This window comes from Saccoglossus kowalevskii, chromosome 10 (assembly GCF_978046115.1).
Source record: "Saccoglossus kowalevskii chromosome 10, keSacKowa6.1, whole genome shotgun sequence".
Classification (NCBI taxonomy): domain Eukaryota; kingdom Metazoa; phylum Hemichordata; class Enteropneusta; family Harrimaniidae; genus Saccoglossus; species Saccoglossus kowalevskii.
The window spans coordinates 34,042,563-34,064,734 of record NC_140650.1 but is presented as its reverse complement, the minus strand read 5'-3'; the positions used below and the strand labels follow the sequence as shown (position 1 = coordinate 34,064,734).

The 22,172-nt window shown below is 35.7% G+C and overlaps 1 protein-coding gene across 1 annotated transcript; it reads left to right on the top strand.

Annotated features, from left to right (window-relative positions):
• Window positions 1-459: 459 nt before the first annotated feature.
• Window positions 460-14,685, top strand: LOC102806386 (cubilin-like). The gene is given in 20 exon segments (XM_085504680.1): window positions 460-731; window positions 818-990; window positions 1,517-1,744; window positions 2,404-2,541; window positions 3,802-4,006; window positions 4,590-4,768; window positions 5,146-5,322; window positions 6,226-6,366; window positions 6,943-7,102; window positions 7,329-7,495; window positions 7,602-7,823; window positions 7,941-8,060; window positions 8,409-8,619; window positions 8,818-8,883; window positions 9,376-9,548; window positions 9,728-9,958; window positions 10,531-10,668; window positions 12,833-13,037; window positions 13,149-13,297; window positions 13,515-14,685. Coding segments are annotated over 20 exon segments (4,146 nt in total). The 3' UTR covers window positions 14,306-14,685.
• Window positions 14,686-22,172: the final 7,487 nt, after the last annotated feature.

The window sequence follows — 22,172 nt, the reverse complement described above, 5'->3', positions numbered from 1 at the left end:
ATTTGTAAGCACTAGGCTGGGCATTGACCTTTCAAACCACTGATCTTGTGCCATGCCATTACACCCATACATTACACATCAACTTTTATTGAAGCAATTCGAGATAATCCGCTGTAGTGTTATCACTGCCATGGTCCAGCATAGGAATGCGTATAGGAAAACGTGCCATCCCGTATTATACGCAGTCTTTTATCACAGGGATACACGGACCAGGGAGCTAAAAACAATTGTAACACCCTGCTTCGACGTAGTATACATCTAGCAAGGGCGTCCCAATTCAATTGTCCCAATTCAGTAATTACGGGTCTCACTTGGTCGAGACACGGTTACTTAGGAAAGTAACCGTGCGGAGTTTGGTTTCAATAAATCGCTGAGCTGTGCAATCTAATACGACTTGACATTGACGGTGATAATAGAAAATTATTTCATCTCCCCAAAACCTGTTATTCGATAATAAGCATGTCCTCTACAGGCGCAGTGTACGGTGAAACAGAATATGGACAGTGTAGTGGTGTGGGGCGTTACGGAAAGCGAACACAACGAGTAGAATTATCCTCCAATATTCCCGACTGGCGTCGACATGAATTGATTAAAGGTGGTTATGATGATCGTGATAACAATGGAAATTACTTTCCGAATTTAACATGTGTGTGGATCTTCCGCCCAGCAAAAGAAACATCACTTTCTCTGGTGTTCGACTACTTCGAGATGGAAGAGAGCGAAAATTGCAGGCAAGAAATAATTAATTATGCAAAATATTAAATCATACTCGGTCGTTAATTTTATTTAATTCTGAAATTCTGATTTTATTTCTCAGAAACGATTATTTGGAGATCCGGAATGGTCGAAGGGGGTCATCGAAGCTTTTCGGTAGATACTGTGGAAATGAGATTCCAACAATAATTAAACAGTCTGGTCCCATTTATATTAAGATGAAAACAAATAGTGAGATACAGAGAAGGGGATTTTCCGCTCGTTACAATTTAGGAGGTGTGTTTGTTTTTCATTTCTCCAATTAAAATAGCCGATTTGTTTACTTCGCAGTACGTGAAATTATTGATTTGTTATGTAATTCACTCACACATATATTCTAAAAAAAGTGGAGGTCCCAACATGTGAATGTTTTCTACAGGGCCACTGATGTCGGAATGCTATTCAATCATTTTCTTGAATCAAAACGTTGTTTGCATTTCGATTGATACAGTGTTAGTTATCTAGATTACCGGTACTGTCAATGCTACAAACTTGAGTAGCAATTATATTATTCTTGTATGTTTAAGTTAATTTTATTTAATAATTAATTATTTATTTGTTGGAACTATAATGAAATATATATTAAAAGCAAAATAGGAGAAAATGTAAAAAAAAACAAAACGTACAATACATTTTTAAAGGTTTGAATCAGAGTTAGTAATGCACATAGTCATATGATTGTTACGCATATCATTCGTATTATATAAGAGTTCTTTATGTGATATGATACAACACAGTGTGACGTAATGTTATTTAATCCCAGGATGTTTTCATTACTACACCGAGATGGAAGGCAAATTACATGCCATTGAATTGCCACGAGAAGACAACCAAGACATACTCTGTGAATGGCGTATTCATGTTCCCAAAGGATTTCACATCAGATTGGAATTCCTGTTCTCAAGCACGCAACAATCTTGGAGTTGTCACCTCTCGGACCCCTCTGTAAAATACAGTGACATTGTTTATGTACACGATGGGTTGACATACAGTGAGTAGATGTATACGATGGGATGACGTACAGTGAGTAGATGTATACGATGGGATGACGTACAGTGAGTAGATGTATACGATGGGATGACGTACAGTGAGTAGATGTATACGATGGGATGACGTACAGTGAGTAGATGTATACGATGGGATGACGTACAGTGAGTAGATGTATACGATGGGATGACGTACGGTGAGTAGATGTATACGATGGGATGACGTACGGTGAGTAGATGTATACGATGGGATGACGTACGGTGAGTAGATGTATACGATGGGATGACGTACGGTGAGTAGATGTATACGATGGGATGACGTACGGTGAGTAGATGTATACGATGGGATGACGTACAGTGAGTAGATGTATATGATGGGATGACGTACAGTGAGTAGAAGTATACGATGGGATGACGTACAGTGAGTAGACGTATACGATGGGATGACGTACAGTGAGTAGATGTATACGATGGGATGACGTACAGTGAGTAGACGTATACGATGGGATGACGTACAGTGAGTAGACGTATATGATGGGATGACGTACAGTGAGTAGACGTATACGATGGGATGACGTACAGTGAGTAGACGTATACGATGGGATGACGTACAGTGAGTAGACGTATACGATGGGATGACACATCTTTATTTTCTGATTTTCAGATTCGCCGATTATTGCTCAATATTGCGGTGGGTTTACTCCCTATGTACTATCCAGTGACAACGAGATGATGATACACTTTCAGACTAATGGCATACAGAATGAAGGGAATGGCTTTGAAGCATATTATCATACAAAACGTACGGCCTACAAATAAGGTTTTGCTTCGTTCATTTCAGTTTTAAACCTGCCCCAGGTTTTTGCGTACCGGTGAAGTACGCCGCGTACGGTGGAATGAGTAACATGTCTGTGTTATGTTTCAGATGTTCTGTGTTGCTGAACTAACCTTTAATGCCAGTATTCGAAAGCAACATTTCATAATAATGCTGAACATTTATCGTGCTGTTGTGGTCTCAAATAATCTCCAATTTTCCCCGAGAACAAAAAGCATGAGGTTCTTTTTTTTCTTTTTTTGCACTGAACGCTATGTGGTAATGAGAATTGCTATAGTTTCCGAATTTACATATAACGAATTTCAGTGTTGAGGAAAAAGAACAGTACCATGCGTTACAATTTTGTTGCCAATCAAGGGATGTTCGAGAATAAGATTATTTAGGCGAAAAACAGCAATCAATTATTTGTTGAGGCAATAAACGTATTTAGACGTTTTTGCTTGGTCCTTCCATTAACCTCGCTGAGCTGCGGCTGTGTTTTTTTCAAATTTATAATCAATGTAATATTGAATTGAATTGAATTGTACATGCCCCCAACATTTTTTCGAGGCGCGGCCGCCGCCACTGCATGGCGTATGTATGTATGATTATCTTCAAGCTATCTGTGCACCATTTGAATAAGCAAGGCTAGGTGATGTTTGGATATGCAAGGTCAGCTGTCTAGGTGTTGTTTGGATATGCAAGGCCGACAGTCTAGGCGCAGTTTGGATATGCAAGGTCAGTTGTCTAGGTGCTGTTTGGATGTGCAAGGCCAACTGTCTAAATGATGTTTGGATATGCAAGGTCAGTTGTCTAGGCGCTGTTTGGATATACAAGGCCAACTGTCTAGGTGCTGTTTGGATATGCAAGGCCAACTGTCTAGGTGCTGTTTGGATATGCAAGGCCAACTGTCTAGGTGCTGTTTGGATATGCAAAGTCAGCTGTCTAGGTGCTGCTTTTGTGTGCAAGGCCAACTGTCTAGGTGCTGTTTGGATATGCAAAGTCAGCTGTCTAGGTGCTGCTTTTGTGTGCAAGGCCAGATGTCTTTGTGTCGTTTTTATATGTATAGTCAGCTGTCTAGGCGTTGCTTGTGTGTACTATGTCGAATGATATTGTGGCTGATTAGTGTGTGGATTAACAAATATGACAAATTGGGAAAACAATGCTATGTATATATCCATGTTAATGTGAAGAATTGCCTTACATAAAAAATACATTGTTCCTGACATTTACTTTATATTGATATAGCAATTAGCTGCGAGTACACTATCAACATAGCCAGGCTGTCCGACCAACAGGAATGGTGGGAAGGAGTAATTGGACATTTTTCAAATCCCGGTTATCCAGTCCCTTATGCAGCTGATCAAATGTGTTCATGGATCGTCAGTTCTCCGATATCACATGTTCTTTTAACATTCCCGGAATTTGATTTACTGGATTCAGAAAATTGTCAGTGAGTATTTCATGTTTTCTATTATCTAACCCATAAGATTGTTATGATGTAATAATATTTTAAATGTGGATAACATTATTTGAAGGTAAACTTATCTTAGGAAATGCATACACAATAACTCCTCACCAAATTAAAATTGAACTGAAAATTAAAACTAGGTACATGCATACTATCTGTGTAAATACATAACTTATAATATAGTTTATAATAGCCTACAGTTTAATTTGCTTACAAATTATATGCAACTGTTATTGTCTTTTCTGTATTGACCAATATCAATGAACACTATTGGACTAGAAGAAACGTCCGTTAGGGGTCTCCTTACTCTGATTTTGAATTGATCAGCGTAATTAAGTTGTCATCGAATGTTCAAGAATGGTTATAAAACGAAACGCCACAAATGTCTTTGTCTTTGCAAAGATTTAATGAATAATCATCCACAACTACATATGAATATTAATGATCGTCTAGTTAATATGTACAAGATACATTATACGATTCAAATCAAATACACGCAATAAATCACCTTTATTCAGTATGTCTATTGGTTTCAAGGACACACTATATTCATTTCGTTTTATAGTGTAGACTACGTGGAAATCTTTGATGGTAACACCGACGAATCACAGAGTTTTGGTATATTTTGTGGCAGTACTGCACCACGAGTGGTTGTCTCTACCGCAAAACAGTTATATATTAGGTTTGTGAGTGGTCATGTGACTGGAACCGGACATACTGGATTTACCGCTGAATACCGTGAGGGTAGGTAGTCAATTTTACTTCATTCATCAATTCTATAAAGTTATGTTAAAATAAGATACACTAAAAAAATTATGAATGTGGGAATAAAATGTTCATCTTATTCGGTCAATACATGTGCGAATAAAAGTTTTGTTGTTTTTTTTATTTTGTGAACAACTGCATAAAAGTTTTAATTGTCATGACAACTAAAATAAAACGCTTTTTTGAATCGTGTGAACGTTATCAGAACGTTTGATGTAATGTATTTTGGGATCCTAACTTGTGCAATTAGTTTACCAGCAATAATTTCAATCAATCATTTGTCATACTGCCAAGAAGTGTCACATACTATACGTGTCACATAGACATAGTGAGATGTATATTTCAATTTATTGTAGGACCATTCACATATCTCAACCAGTCACATGGTGAAATTGTAGAGCGTGATGTAGGACACGCAATATACTTCTTAGAAGCCGCCGAAAATCACAGAATTTACATCGAATTTCCACATTTCAACCTCCCGCATACAGACACAAGTGGTAGGGTCAGTATATATGAAGGATTTGGACCAGGTGAGTACTATCTAATACGAGATTGTGTCGTATGACAATATACGTTGGGATGAAACTGCATTGTCGGCTTTTTGATTGCCTAGTAGGCATTATTTGTTTTACTGCTAAGTTCACACTTGTATAAAATGACTTCGAGGCTTTCGAGTCTTGGCAATTCAGTCAGTCGTGTCATATTTGCAAAAACTGGCTCCCTCTGGATTTTCTGAGGCGAGGATTTAATTTCCCAATGGTAAACGTAATTGACGAAAATGTCAAGTCAGTGAAACTGGTATCGGTGTAAGGGAATTTTGCGTCCAAATTATCGGCCATGTTTGCACAGTCTTTTATGCTGTCATTTGTGGCTGCAGGTATTTCAAACTGAATCTTAGTTGCTTAGAATGATATTTTTGACGAGTCAGAGGAATCTATGGATTTACAAGTTGATTGTTAAATTGTACTCCGATGTGGCTGACTTACTTCTTTATTCTTAAGAATCTAATTTGGTAAGAACATAGAAAGAAAACAATGGAGCCAAATCTTTTAAGTTCATATTCCAATATATTGATGATGTATTTGAACTACAAGAATTCACTATTTTAAATTTTCCACATTTTGCAGCAATAACTCATTCTCTCATATTTCCTAGCTCATTTGGTATGGCAAGAATTGTAGTTTATGCAGTCTTGTCTTCTTTCGTCAAAACTATTAAACCAAAGATTTCGTAGAGAACGACTGACCTTAACATTCAAATTGTTTTTTGGCAGATACAATGAGCTTGTAGGTAAATACAATAACACTGTTAAAGATGATCTTACAGAAACCTCGATTATGACTCTGAATGATATATGATGGGTACAGGCTCATGTTCATGAGTGTGTAACATACATCAAAATTATATAAGTGACTGTTTTTATCACTTTCCAGAGAGTATGAACAATCAAATAGCCATGTTCTTCCATACAAACGCACACCCTGTTCTGTCCCATACCAACACTGTTAAACTTAATTACAAAATGGATTCTGGATGGTACACAGATGGAATTATTGCTACATATAAAATGATAGGTACGTGTTAATACTACAAAAAAACGTCAAATATGTAAAATCGTCCTAAATGTGAGTAGATGTGGTTTGTCAGTCACATGATTATATTTGTGTCACCTCCAGGCGTAAAACCAATATAGGTTAGACGACAATAATGTCGTTTGCTTTCAAGTATTTGTGTGGTCGAATGGCTGTCGGTTTTCTGTAGCCAACTTGCCCACCAATAATCCATCCCACTGTGTGGTTATCAACAGCGAAGGTTCGCACCATAACTCAACGAATAGACCACATGTTGCAGCCATCAAATGACAAAAGCAGATTACATGTGCGTTATACACCAGGCAAGTTCAAACGTTTTGGGCCAAATTTCAAGTTATCATCAAAAATTAAAACAATGTAAACTGATCTGAATTCCACTCATTCCAAAAATATGATAAGCAAAATAAACTTACGGGAATTACCTGTAATTAAATGGAAAGTTGATTAGTAGTCTCGTTCTTATTGTTGCATTGTAACAATACTTAGGGCAAGTTGTTTGGATAACGCGTTATTAGGGTACCGTTGGTATTCACATGTAGTTATATTTTCTGTTCATAGAAACTGATTTCAAAGAAATTTTTGGAGCAGGAGAAGGAAATATCAGTGTGCCAATGGACAAAGTTTATAAGGATTACGAATGGATAATTTATGCATATGATGACGTAAATGTAGTATTGGAATTTCAAGAATTTATGCTAATGTCCAGTAATGACTGCAGGTATGTGAATAAAGCCCTTCATGTTATTTCCCAGTTATTTCACGACTAATCATTGCCAAGCAATTAAAAATGGTGCTCACCCAAATTACTCTCTTCCATCATTAGAAGAGATAGTATTAGACTACCAACGTTTTAAAACTAAAAAACATTTTCACATTGAGTACTCAGCTTCTCAATGAAATAACCACACGTATTCATACATTTTCTATGCTTGATGACCATTCAGCAAAGAATCTGTTGAATTGAGACGTGGTCCTAGTAAAACATCGGCGTTAATGGCTCGACTATGTGGTGATACTATACCAAGGATCTTTACAGCTGATGTGATACATGTGATGTTTACAACGGAATCTATTAAATCTAACAGCACAGTTCGTATGTCCTATCGTTCAGGTAATGTATTGATATATCTGATGTCAATTAAAATTTGCAAGAAATTGTGGACTTAATTTCAACTTTCATTTTGATGTTGTACAAATCTTCTGTTTTATTTTTTTAGCATGTGAATACAATATATTCGACTCGAACATGGGACAGATTCAGTCACCTGCTGCGAATTTATATCGACACGTGTCGTATCGCTACGATACACGTATGTGCGTGTATAATATCAGTGTTCCAGATGGAAACAGAATATCCCTGACATTCACCAATTTAACACAGTTGGAAATTTGGCAAAACGAAAACGCATACCTTGAAGTTATAGATCTTTTAACCAATGGTAACAGTTTACACATTTATTCAGCGACTTTTATGATATTTTTTCGTAACTCATAAACTTAAAACATTGTGTGAAGTATATGCAAACATTGACTGGTTCCAATGATACTTATTTCAGTTGAACTTGGTCATTTTGGGAGGAATCGCCCAGACGTTATTAAATCATCTGGCCATAAAATACAAGTACGGTTCAACATTTATTCTATTGACTTCAACTTTATTGCGGAGTATGTAACAGGTATGTATATACCAATAAATCATGTCATTGCCCTCGTACAGTTTAATTAACATCATTAGTATTGTAGTGTCCTCCGGGAAGGGTGTGTACCTGAATAAACGGACATGGATGCACAAAAAGTTAGTAAATACTGAGAAAGGCTGACTTGTTATATGGATAATTAGTTTAAACACAATATTATTATAATTATCTAGTTTGTCCACCATTTTAGACATTTCTATTATCGTATCGGCAGATATTATCGTATCAGAACCACCTTGAATCACAAAAAGCAAGTAAAAAGTATATAGTGTTCTATAACACTGCTGTATACTTTATACTCTGCTGGCTTTACTATCTTTTCCTCAGAACCATTGGATGAAAGATTTGCTTGTGCTGTTGCCAGTAATGTGGTTTATGGTGAGCATGAAGGTAATATCTCATCTCCAAATTACCCAGCCCCATATCCAGTTCATCAGGAATGTGTGTGGCACATTGTAACTGAAAAACCAGCTTCTATCATTTACTTAAGCATTGAAGATTTCGTTCTGGAGGATGCGTCTGGTCCTGCAACTTGCAGGTAATGTTTTACATGGTATTGTTACAATGATAATTATGTATATATTGTGTAATTACAGAAGTAACCGACCAGACTGTAATTCAAAATATATGCATATAGATTAAATGATTTGATATATAGTCGGACGGCTTTAATAAACACATCAATTTCTTACTAACCAATACAATTTCCTCAAATGTATTATTATACCCAATACAGTTGTACAAGGAAGTCCTCTCGTACACTCAATGTATTCCGTCGGAGTCAACTTTCTACTACTTCTTGAAAACGGCAAGTCCGCTTGTTTTGATACTCGGTTGGTATATTATGTACATTGGGTAGACGTCTTTTGGACTTGTTCATCTCGCGATGATGTTTTCAAATCTCTAATTGTAGGAATATTTTTGGTGAAAATAGCTATTTTCGAATTCTTCTTCAAAATGGCTGCCCAATTGCTTCGATAATTCATATTTAGAAATCTTGGATGGACCTCATTGAGATAATCATTTTGTACTATAAATAATTGTGAAAAAATAGAATCGATGATATCTGATAGAGATACCTACATAAAACATACTAAAATTATGGTGATTGAAGTTTTCAAGAAGACGTCGAAAATGTGTTTTCTTTTTACTAAAAATATTCACTAAAATAGAGAATTAAAGAAATCTTCACGAAATGAACAAATTTGACAGCAACTTACTCAAATATCAAAGTAATCTAACAGTTAATGTTATTACATTTCAATCAAATATATCGATGTCATTTTGATTACAGCTACGATTATCTCTCAGTATAGGATGGTCCTGTATTAGATTCTCCACTGATTGGCACATACTGCGGAAATGAAATACCACACAGATTTGTATCTACTGGACCTGGGATGACTTTACTTTTCAGGTCAAATAAAAACAAGCAGAAGAGGGGATTCCAACTGCATTACCAAGCAAGTATGTTGTGGCAACTGTGAATAGATCAGATTGCCTTTTACACATTGTAAATGTAGCTGCATATCCTCTATAGGAATGCCATAATTTAATATGGGAAATCCATATTTCATGAATATCTAAAACATCAACATCAACATCACAACTAACCTTCTCCACACTTCTGTCTGTTCTATCAACAGAATGTTATAAGGTATATACAAATCCAAGTGGCACAATTGAAGTCAGTCAGCGTTTATCCCAATCTGTGTTTTTTGATAATGAATGTACATTTGAGATTCAAGGATCCAAGGATCATGCTATATCATTAGAATTCACAGCACTTGGAATTGAATTCGACAAGTACATAAGTGGTTATTACCCTCCATCTCAAGCATCTCATTACGTGGATGTGTTAATGGGGAAAAACAAAGGTAATTGTGGGTAACGTGATATTTTCCCCGCCGTGTTGTCGTCCATGTTCGTTGTTGGTGTGTTGTAAAATAAAACAATCCTCAGAGTATTTATTTGCTACAACACTTAGTATTTGAGTAAACGTTCGACATTCGTACCTTGAACTCTAGGACATGTGTAGTAGCTTTTGATAATTTCAATGTAGGTATTCCCTAACAATATGTCAATCTGCTTAAAAATATCGAATTATTTGTGTTAAATTTTTTTGGAAATGTGTATTTTGTTATTATTTGATATTTCTGTCGGTAACCACGAATGTCGATATTTGAACTATGACAAAAATAGATGTATGTACTAAAAAAAATACAATTTTAAAAATATATTAAAAATATAATAGAATATATGAATTTACAAACAACAACACATACTGTATTCAGATTGCAAGCACTGATAAAAGAGCTGCTAAATTCTTAGATTGTGTATGGTTATTATTTTCAAATGAGTTAATAAAAATAATATTTAATAATGAATACGTTAATGTAGGACGTAAAATAACACATTTTGACTTCCTAATTTACCATTATTTTAACAGAACTTGCAGTCAGATATTACGGTAACATGCTGGCACCTTGGATTACACTACCTACTAGTCCCGTATACATTGTCTACCATTTGCCCAATCGGTACTATGAACCGTCTGCAAGATTCAATATTACGTATCAACGAGAAGGTAACAAATAATATTAATTATTTAATGGATTTATATTCGTTAGTTGTGTAACAGTCTATTTTTGACTCCCGTGTTTTGGGTTAAATCCATGCACATTAATTACCTAGTTTGCATGATAATTAGCTATATGTTACATTGATATCTAAAGAACTACTCATTTGATTTTGATGAAACTTGGTACATAGATGCTCTGGGACAATGCAAGGGTAAAATCGATGCATATTAATATTCTAATTTGCATAATGATTAGTCAATTTTCTGTTTTTCCACTGATATCGCAAGTACTAATCACATTACAATGAAACTTCGTACACCGATGCTCTAGAACAATGCATTGGTAAGTGTTTGGTTAATATTCGTGCATATTAATCACCTAATTTGCACTTGAAACTTGATACACTGATGGTTAGTGACATTGTGTAGACCTTATTAGTTTTACAATAAAATATATGCATATTAGATTCCTGATTTACATAATAATTAGTTTTCAGCTTTTCCATCAATATCTCAAGTGCTTATCATTTTTCATTGAATCTTGATACATAAATACACTAAAACAATGAAACTAACTGGTTTTCAGTTTATATACACCGACAACAATTACCTAATTTGCATAATAATGATTTTTTAAGAATTAATTATCACAGTATACACACTTGGTACATATGTGCCCTGGAACAATTCGCGGATGTAATTAGTTTGGTGTCGAAATCTATGCATAATAATTGCTTAACTTGCATAATTATTACCCATTTTTTTTAATTCAATTATTGCATTTCAATGAGATTTGGTACGTAAGTGCCTAGGAATAATCGTTAGTTTTGGATTGAAAAATCGAGCATACTAATTGCCTAATTTGCATAATGTGCATAATCTTCACATTTCGTTGAAATTTGGTTCAAAGATGCCCTGGGGTAATCCCCAGACATGATTAATAATTTAATAATTGATGTTTATTAATGAAAAACATGCATATTGATTAACTAATTATTAGCCAATTTGAGCTTGTGGTAGAGATGCACTGGAATAAATTACTATAAACTTCAATAAAAGGGATCACATTGTTTTGTTGTTGATAGTTTTCAAAAATAAGATGAAAATATCATTTTGAACCAAAAATATTCGTGAAAAATACAGAATCAATGATATCGTCATAATACATCTGATAGAATTTAATTCAAGTTTATTCATATATTAATTCATATATTATATCAAACAATAGGAATTGTAGTTTTCAAGAATGAGTCGAAGATATGATTTTTTAAATCAAAAATGGCTAAGATATTTACTAAAAATAGAGAATGAATGATACCGTCACGAAATGAACAAATCAAATAAAGGTCCGCCAAATATTTTATTCACTAAAATGATGAATTTAAGATATCTTCCTGGAATTAACAAATATGACAGAGGTCAGGTCAAGGTATCTACATACCAAATATCAAAGTATTTGAGCTGGCATTTTTCAAGAAGTTGAAAAGTAGTTACTTTTACTAAAAATGGAAAAATATTTGCTAAAAATTGAGGTACATGTATCTAAATACCAAGTATAAAAGTATCAAAAACTGAGGTATGTAAATGCCAAGTAATTGAGCTAGTGATTTTCAAGAAAAAGTAAAAAAAATGCAATTGATGACGGACAATCACCTATATGAACAGCTTTGCCCATCTTCGATGACAAGAGATAATAAAAATGAAAAACATTAGATATTTCGAACATAGATTGTCAGATAAGTATACAAAATGTATTTTTTAAAAGTCAAAAATGGTAAGAAACTTGCCTGTGACTCGTTCAATTGACAAGTGGAACGTAAATCTGTGACATTTGTGTAATACTATAATATGTTTGATGCTGGTATATCCTTTCACTGATTTGACAGTGTATTACGTGTTAACGATTTTCTTTTGTACTAGTGGGTATATGCATCAAGCCGTTTATTTTGGAATTCTTCGATTTACTAAAAATGTAGATGTGTTTGGCAATAACATTGCATTGCACCGCACCGCACCGTACCGCACCGCACCGCACTACACTACACTGCACTGCACTGCACCGCACCGCACTGCACTACACTACACTGCACTACAATGCACTGCAGTGATGAATGATTTAACAAGTAGACAATGATTGTCTCAATAAGCTTTTTGTTTTTGGTTCTTTCAGAGATTCGCTGTGAGTGGCCATCAGGGATGTTGTATGTAGATGAATATGGAAAGATAAAGAATCCTTGGCGAAAAAATACATACCCTTCTAATCAATCTTGTGAATTTGCTATAGCCAGCCAATACGGGGGGCCAGTACGCCTGCGTATGAATTCAGTTGATTTGGATGCACAAAGTAATACCACAGATAACTGGTTAGACTGTGTGTAAGTTAAGAACTCCATATTTAAATTTCTTATGACCCCCTATTGCACCAAGATAACCTCATGACTAATTGATTAAAAGTGTCACATAAATGTATTTATTTTGTGTCATAGCAATTATATAGAAGTGGACAATAGAGGAGACCGATTGTGTCATCTCAAACAACAAACTCAGTATATAACCAGTGGAACATCAGCAAGTGTGAAATTCAACTCTGGAATCAATCAAGGGATTGGTAGTTTTAATTTAGAGTATGATTCAGGTTCGTATTCAAACTATAATATTCTCTCTTCCATGACCTAATTATATCTACTATGTTTTGTCACTCGTGATAATCATTTAGTATGTCGCTGAATGAGTTATAATGTTAATATCGTGTATTAGTTGAAATGTGTACGTGTTTTCATCACTATTATGGTAATGCAAAGGAGTTAATTATCTGCATATTTTAACACATCTTCTATTATTTTCTCATATAGCATGCGGCATTTCAGATGTACCAGAAGGCATACCAAATATATATGAACATACAAATAACACAAACTTTAATTCTGTTCCACGCGCCGCACCATGGATGGGTCTGTTGTATGACGTAGACGAGGCACAATACATTTGTAGCGTCGTACTTCTTAATAATGTCTGGGCTATCAGCACTGCACATTGTATATCTGCACGATATGGACATAAACTGCAGATCAAACTAGGAAAAACCTATTCAAATGTCACTGAACCTGATGAAGTGTTGTTTGACATAGTAGTTCAGAATTGTGATATGTATCGTACTGACTATTTACTGTGCTTATTTAAATTAGACAGAGAGGTAACATCTTACATTAGACCAATTTGTTTACCAACTTTAAAAAGCAAAAACAGCATACGGGCCAGGGCTGGAAGCATTGCCTTCACATTTGGATGGGGCCGAGATTTTGACAACTTCCCCAGTAACTACGTTTTACAGAGAATTCCATTGAGGAGCATTGACTGGAAAACTTGCGTGGAAAACAAACAGGATTTGTGGGCTGCAGACAGGACTTTTTTGTGCGCGGAATATATGGATGGTAACAACGGTGGAAAACGCTGTTATGGCCATTCAGGTGGCCCGTTAGCAAAATACCATAACGGCAAGTGGTTTATGATAGGTATAGTGGCGAATGGTCCTCCACATTCAGCTTGGCACAACGAGGGATGTCCAAGACGTGGAAAGTATGGATGGTTTTGGAGAACTGTTAAAGTTGACACATTCATTAAGAATATTTTATATCAAGACTAAAGTAAATCCCCGTACGTAGTTTATATTTTGGATTGCATTGCGCAGTAGTTTATGTGCAACGGAAATTGACGTGTTTATTAGAAAAACAAATTATTACATGTGTTGAATTTGTTCGCCGGGATTGAATATATAATAGCAAACTTAATATAGAAAGGGCAAATGCCCCAACCAACAGATTATAAACTGTACGATATTTCTCAATTACAAATGTGACTGAAGTTACTTATCTTACATCTTTATTTTAGATGATTTTATAAAATCCATTACTTTTACGTGTAGTTTTACGCAGTCAGTCTGTATTGCATAGACTTTACACTATATTTTAACTGGTTTTCTTTTGTAGGATTTTTATATATGAATAAATAAATATACACATACAACTCGTCTACCCTGTAATTAGTGAATACATATTTTATATTTCTTATATACATTAAAGCGTGTTGAATATACCTTACAAGCTGCAAATTGTTGTGAGTCCAGTGTTTCCGTGGAAGCATATTTAAAAAGCGCTGCGAGTGCTCGAATTTTTGTAATTTTTTTTTATTTATTTTGCACGCGTTGTGTACGTCGCTATGATTCCCTTATCGAATAGAACGCGACGACCACCGCTTTTTAACATTACCGTAGGTCAAATTCTTGTGCTTTAATAATTAATTTAGTCCTAAAACAACTAATAAGTATTTAAATTACATACACCAACAAATGTCAAATAAGTTCTGTTCAGTGAACGCCACATGGCCTCGATTTCACAGAACTGTCAAATAAATTATAGTACATTACGTACATGAATATCCGGAAGCTTAGAAAAAAAGTCTCAGCACAGTGGCAAAACATCAATCGAACAGACAATTTGGATTATACAATGTGGCATGGTTGTAATATACCATACATGCACTGACGCGGTAAACAGTAACGATTATTTTTCCATAACGATGTTGCCCCTACACTTCGACTTGGTCTTAATTTTTAATTACCCTGGCAGTTTGTGGAAACAGTATAATGTAGTTCACGGACTGTTATCTTGTCGGTTAATAACATAGGATAAACATTGTCATAGTTTAGTTAAGTGGAATATCGCTTCTTTCTCCGCTTCAAACGGCAAACATAATTCTGCTGGAGCCGAGCTTGTCGCGCTCGCCACAATTGCTCAGCTCTCCTAACGTTTCATAACTTTCACTAAAGCTGGAAATGTGGAAGTCTCCACTCACCATACGTGTAACAGTAAAGGTGGAAACACGTCTTGCTCAATCTGTAGAACACTCCATATATCAATGTAATAGTAACATTTTTGTTTTCCAAGGTCTACAATAAGATTATCACGGGTACAGAACAGAATATTTGCTTTGGTATTTTCAAACCCATCATGCATGATGGACACCACAGAAAATGTATAGATATTGTGTTATCAGTCATAATTTGCAAAGTTTCGCATTGCCATATGTACTATACGCTGTGGTATAGCCAGTAGAGGGAAAATAAATGAAGGTAAAATTGATCTTGTTTTTCTCAATTCGGTGTAATCCACACACGCTACTTAAATTGTGATTGTTTTTAAAACAACACAACTGTATGGTCCATTATCAGTTATTGCATCTTTTTTTAATTCGCGGACACACTAGAAACGTTAACCTCCCGGAGGGAGTTGAACTTTCCGTTGATTGTGCTCTTTAAAGTTTTCGAGATTTTCCATGGCGACCTAACGAGTGGGGTAACTGTAAATATTTATAGAATGAATCCATTGCCATAGATACATGTTCTGCTTCTCCATATACTCGATAGATAAGGATGTCGTCTGTTTCACTGATTAGCACTTTTGGATGCATCTTCTGTGTGTGCTTCCTTGCTTGCATTGTGTTTTGTGCTGAACAGTTTTCACTTTTTAAATTAATTTGTTTCGCCACTAAGTTTGAATGAAGTGTTTGTACAAAGTTTGTGAAACGATCATAGGCTGTATCTATTGTTCTTTCAGTGCCTATGTTACCAGCTACAATCTCTATTACAGGTCCCCCAAACCATCTAAACTCGGCACCAAAAGTGTGCTCAATTTGACTGAGAACAGACTGGTGGGCATGATGGATGAATTTAAGAATATCCTCTCCTACTGTTGCTTCTTTCTTGTAACCAGTTACGCTATTTATCCCATCAACTGTTGGTTCCGTTGTAACATTTTCTTTGATTCTTTTTATCTGTCGGGTCACTGTTTCGATGCTATCTGCAGTCACACGAGTGGCTGAAACTGTTTCATAAAATATCTTTACAGCCTGTCTCAGCTTCTTCTCGTCTTCACCTAAAAAGATGTGCACATCAACAGATTCTTCTATATGCATCACCGATGTGAACTTATTAATTAACATCTTTGCTGTCTTTATCCTGTCAACAAGTGACATATCTCCTTCCATAAATTGAATCGTGTATGTAATTTGTTTAAGGCTCATCTCGCTATTTTGAACTAGCTGTTCCAGTGCACGACGCGCACCATCTCGTGAGGATTGTGGTGTGCCTTTTAACCGTTTTAATTTGAATCGTTTCTCCCGTCGCTGCCATAAAATGCTAACTTTATAAGTTTCAGAGATATTGGCGATTGTCTTAGAGTGCATTTTGTCTAAGTAACTAAATAATGTGCTTAGATCTTGCACATCGCTCATCACAAGTGGCTTATATCGCATTTCTGACGGAATTTCAGGTGCATTTCCATCGTCCCCTTTAATGTGTGAATTTTTAACGGAATGATTAGTAGATTGTTTAGTTTGATTAGAGCTGCTTTTCTCTACATCTTCATTCGTGTTGTCTGATTCTAGTGTATTCGGGCCACTTTGTGCCATGTATTTAGTTTCATGGTTATCTAGTTTGCCATCATCATCATCACAGTTATGAACATTGTTCAATCCTTGATTCCTAACATCAGTCTCAGTTAATTCCCCTATTTTATAATGAAGGAGTCTGTCATGAATATGAACAATTTCACTTATACTGCCTTTGAAGATAACATCCGTCCCGATGATGGTTTTAGTTACAGAAGATTCTCTAATAATGTCATTCATTTGAACTGGTAAGTCTGATACATGGGCTTTGGCTATCACTTCATAAAACAGAGATGCCTGTAATAAAAGTGTACTGGAAGAAGTTAAATTGCAATAGCCTATGTAATATGAATATGAGCTGTCTCATTTAGGGAAGAATATTTCCAATCATAGAAAATATCTTACATGATCAGATTCATTAATTGCCTTTTTGTTCGCAGCTTCTGAGACATCCAGTGGCTGTACTGACGTCGCATTGCTAACTCGGTTGTGATTTTGCTGTTGCTTTGGATCCATAATGCCAATATGGCAGTGAAATAGTTCAACAGATCAATCTAAAAGATAATAGTAGTACTACTGTTTATACAAATGCTGATGAATATACAAGTATTGACCCTGTACAATGCACCCTTCAAGTGTCACAATTATGTTTGGGCATATTACCTGGCTGAAGCGACGAGTTAAATTGAATTATTTTAAGTTATTTAGTTTAAGTTTTGACATGACTTAGAAATGTTGATGATATATAAATCTAATTCATTACTTAGACATTTTGGTGATTCATTTTGATCTGCCTGTATACATAGTAAATTGGACAATGGAATTCAGTAGAATATAAAGAGCAATCACAGATTTAAAAACGTTTTAGAAAAAAATCATTATGCTCAGATCTGAATCATTTGTTATTGACTGTTTTAAAACGTATATGGGGTACTCGAACTGGAGTTTTGATTACAAAATTATATGCATTTTTCTCATTATCAGCGAAATTAGAGTTTAGCGCTATATAGAAATAAAGTTATTAGCAACGGGTTCGGTTTCCCACGGAATAATAAAATAACTGTGTATAAAAGCTCACTTGCCACATAAAGGAGTACACCATATATAATGCAGGTATTAACTGGACCCCCCCCCATTAGATATTATCGAACGTTATCAACATAAACAGGCATGAAACAATCGCATGTGCATTGTACTTTGTACCACAATGTCTATGTATTTATAGTACACAGTATTATTGCATTGTGCAAAACAGACAGCAGATAGACGATATGCACATTGATATTTCCAGTGTTTGCGATTTACTTATGACTCAACATTTTATGTTAAAACAAACTGATATAAAACGTATTGTTGCTTATATCCCAACTACATGTACTTGAAGCAGGAAATCCAGATCTATACCTGTTTTCAAAGAAAGATAATTGTACTCGTGTACACTTTTATAGCACAGTTCTGCCACTGAACCTACACTGCCACATATTTGAGCTGTACCTGGAGTGGCTGCTTCACACTACAATGTTGTCCATGAAAAATACGGCATTAGTCTGCATTAATCAGGACTCTGTTCATATCTTCTTCAGATGAGATCAATATAAAACACGCATGCGTACGAACTGATTGTAAGATACGGATCTGTATACAATGAGTAGAAAGAGGCACATACATATTCCCTAATCATGTACACGAGTGACCAATGTGATATCATCGTTTCATTTTAGTATGTACAGATAATATACCATATACTACTGTATTTGTATTACAATTGTCACCACACAACACCTGTCAATGTCACAATTCAAGAGACGCACGTATCACAGAACAGCATTACGATCGTTATGCATTTACAACATTCATGGATTTTTTTTACAGAAGTACAAGAGCAATCGAAAATAACGAATTATCAGCTCAGTATCAACTCCATTTACAGTACATGAAAGAATAGAAAGTAGACAGAATACATTGCACGCACTACATATCATATGAAAGACGGCACAGTTTGCTTATCTAGTTTTACCTTACCTTACAGAATAAATAAACTCTGAAGAAAACACTTAATATGAGGTTATTACGTATGCAAGACGCGCAGTAGCCTCGTAATAACATTAATATTATACATCTTTTCCCCCCAAAGAATACATCATGGAAATGCCGAAATCCAAAACGTTTAGAACAGATTTAGCCAACTTCTTTGTGTAGGGTTCGGTCAAACCCTACATTAATCTCCCATAAATTGTATAAAAATAGTTGTACGCAAAAAAGTGCAGTAATATAAACAAAATAACATACCAGTCGGATTTGAAAAGAACGACTGTGAAAACTACATTGTACTGTATTTTTTTTTAAATTTATACTCATTAACACATCTCAAGAGAGCATATTACTAAACATCTCATTATCAATCAGTATCAAATATTTTATTTGAGCTAAATGTTACCCAATATATATTTAAAATTGCACTTAGTTGACATTTCATAGTGATTGATAAGATTGCCAAATTGTTAAAATTTATACAATATTCAAGTTTGCATAAAAAGTATCAACAAAACAGTTTTATGGGGTCAACGTCAACAGTAACAACGAGGACATATTTGTCATTCACTGTGTGAGAGTAGGAACGGAATTTTAAAAATGGCAAGAATGGCGGAGACACTGATGTGATTGGCTGAAACGTCAGAATAGATAAATATGTTTGCCAGAATACTGAAGTAGCGCTTATATTGCATAACATCCTTTTTATTGTAAAATTCAAATTAAAGATTCACAGTACTGGTAAACACTGTAGCCATTGTTTACAAATCACCAAGTCCCCTCCAAGCCAGCAGCCCTGAAACAACCTCTGAAATATCTTGCTTACACACTTATGTTCACATTATTTAGGAATTATATTCATGAGCGTCCAGTAGTGAAACATAATTTAGTTTTTGTCTTGTAATTCAGGATAGATAATCAAATTTACCCCAATTTTCCTCTTCAAGTATCCATGAATATGTCTGTTTGCTAATTTTTGTGTTGGTTCAAAAAGTAAGCTGGTACAAGGGTTTAAGTGCCTGCTGCTAAGCTTCAAATCATCACATCCCATATTAAAACAAATGTTTATCTTTAACCTTGGTCTGGATAAAAAGTGAATTTACAATCAAAACTTCAATATACAACTTTGCAGACAATTGCATTACATAAATAACAAGTTTGCATATTAGTTGTTTCATATAACAGCTGTTTTATTAGCCCAGTCCTTAAACATTAATGGACAAAATTTGGGGTGATGGCCCCTTTACCACGTACTTTAAATCAACAAACCGCCAGAAGGCGTTCTAATCCTGAAGATCATACACGTGTTTTGATACGCATATCAACGACCATGGTTAGGGAGGTCAAGTGTATTGTATGTCACAGTTATTTCGATACTAAAACTGTTCTTTACTTAAGTCACGTGACAAGGTGGTTTCATTGAACAGAAAATTATTGAAGTGTCTCATTTAAAAAAAACATGCACCCACGTAATTGACTCAGCCTGGTCATACCACAGATGTTTTACACTAGTTTTCTTTGCTCCAAAACATATAGACTGATAGTCAGAAACTGCCTCTTCGATCAGTGACTTCAACACAGAATTAATAGTCTAAACATAGATTAAAATTGTACACATGAGCCTTTTTAGAAAAGAATATATCCAATAAACATTCTTGGCTGTTCTGGGAGATCTCCCGAGATATTTTTCCAAATAATCGTAACATTCAACCACTACAGAAGTATTGAGAAAAAGTCGATGGTGGCCTTGTGCAATACACCAATTTATATAGCCAGTGATTCTGTTAATCCGACTATGCAAGCACAAAGTCTGTTCAATGCACACTTCATTTCTATATAACCCTGTTGGGTTTGATGGTAGATCCTTTGATGATCCACAAAAGGTATGAAGGGCAAGGCAAACTGTATCCTGCTCAGCCAATTCGGTGCTATCAGTGAAACTGTTTGCAGACTGACTTCAGCAGTACCAAGAAAACAACACAAATGTGTATACGATTCCACACACTATCGTGAGTGCAATCAAATGCTAGGGTGGCCCCGAAAAATTCCAAACAAACACTAGTCTGTGTTTTGAAGAAAGATCTATGGTTATTGGGTGCCATATGTTGAGAAAGTGCTCAAAACATCTTACACCACCTCTTGTTTGTATATGGAACTTTGGGGTATAATTCTGAGTTCACCGATTGTAATGTAATTGTCTATGTAGTTGTTTTGTGTACGATTTATGTGATTGCAATTATCTAGGGTTGGACATGTTATTATTGAACAGATGGTCTGTCAGTGACTGACCGAAGCAACTTATCTGCCTGTGTGTGTGACTGGACCTGCTATGAGTAGAAAGTGCATCCAGAATAGAGTTCAGTTCACCCTTGTGAAAAACAATGATCTGACCAGTCTAGCACCACTAAAGTAATTATATCGCTAAATTGTCTACTTCACGGAGTTCCCCTTGTTGAGGTATTCAAGCATGGTCATTTTGTTGCAACACAACATCAGTGTCCTGCCCTGGATTATGTCCTAAGCTTAAACCGCGGCTTCAGACAGTCATTTGACTGCTCAATCGTAGGCTGCATTGGTGGAACCCCTATTCACCCTGACCAGGGCGTTGGCAGCCCACTCAGATAAATCATCCATCTGTGTAGGTCTATTGAAATCCTCCATGCGTGTATGTGGGACACTCCTCCGCTCATTGATAGTGTGCTATCCAGTTGGAACAGCAATTTTGCTATGTCCGGAAGCACTACCGATATGTTGACTAACATTTCCAACAGTAGTGGAAACCTAGCCTTGGTTGACCAGTTGGGCACCACCAGCCTCACGATGCAGGTGTACTCCTGTCAAAGTTTCTCCAGTACCTGAGGAATCACCAAGAAGGCAGGAAAGGTGTGGGCCAACAGGATCAATAATACGTCCATAGCCAATGCTCCTGGAGTTAGCAGGAGTGTCACGTACCACAAGCTTGGCTTTCAGGGGCGTGGTGAATAGACCTATCTTGTTACCATCCCACAGCCGAAACAGTCTGAGGGCTACCCATT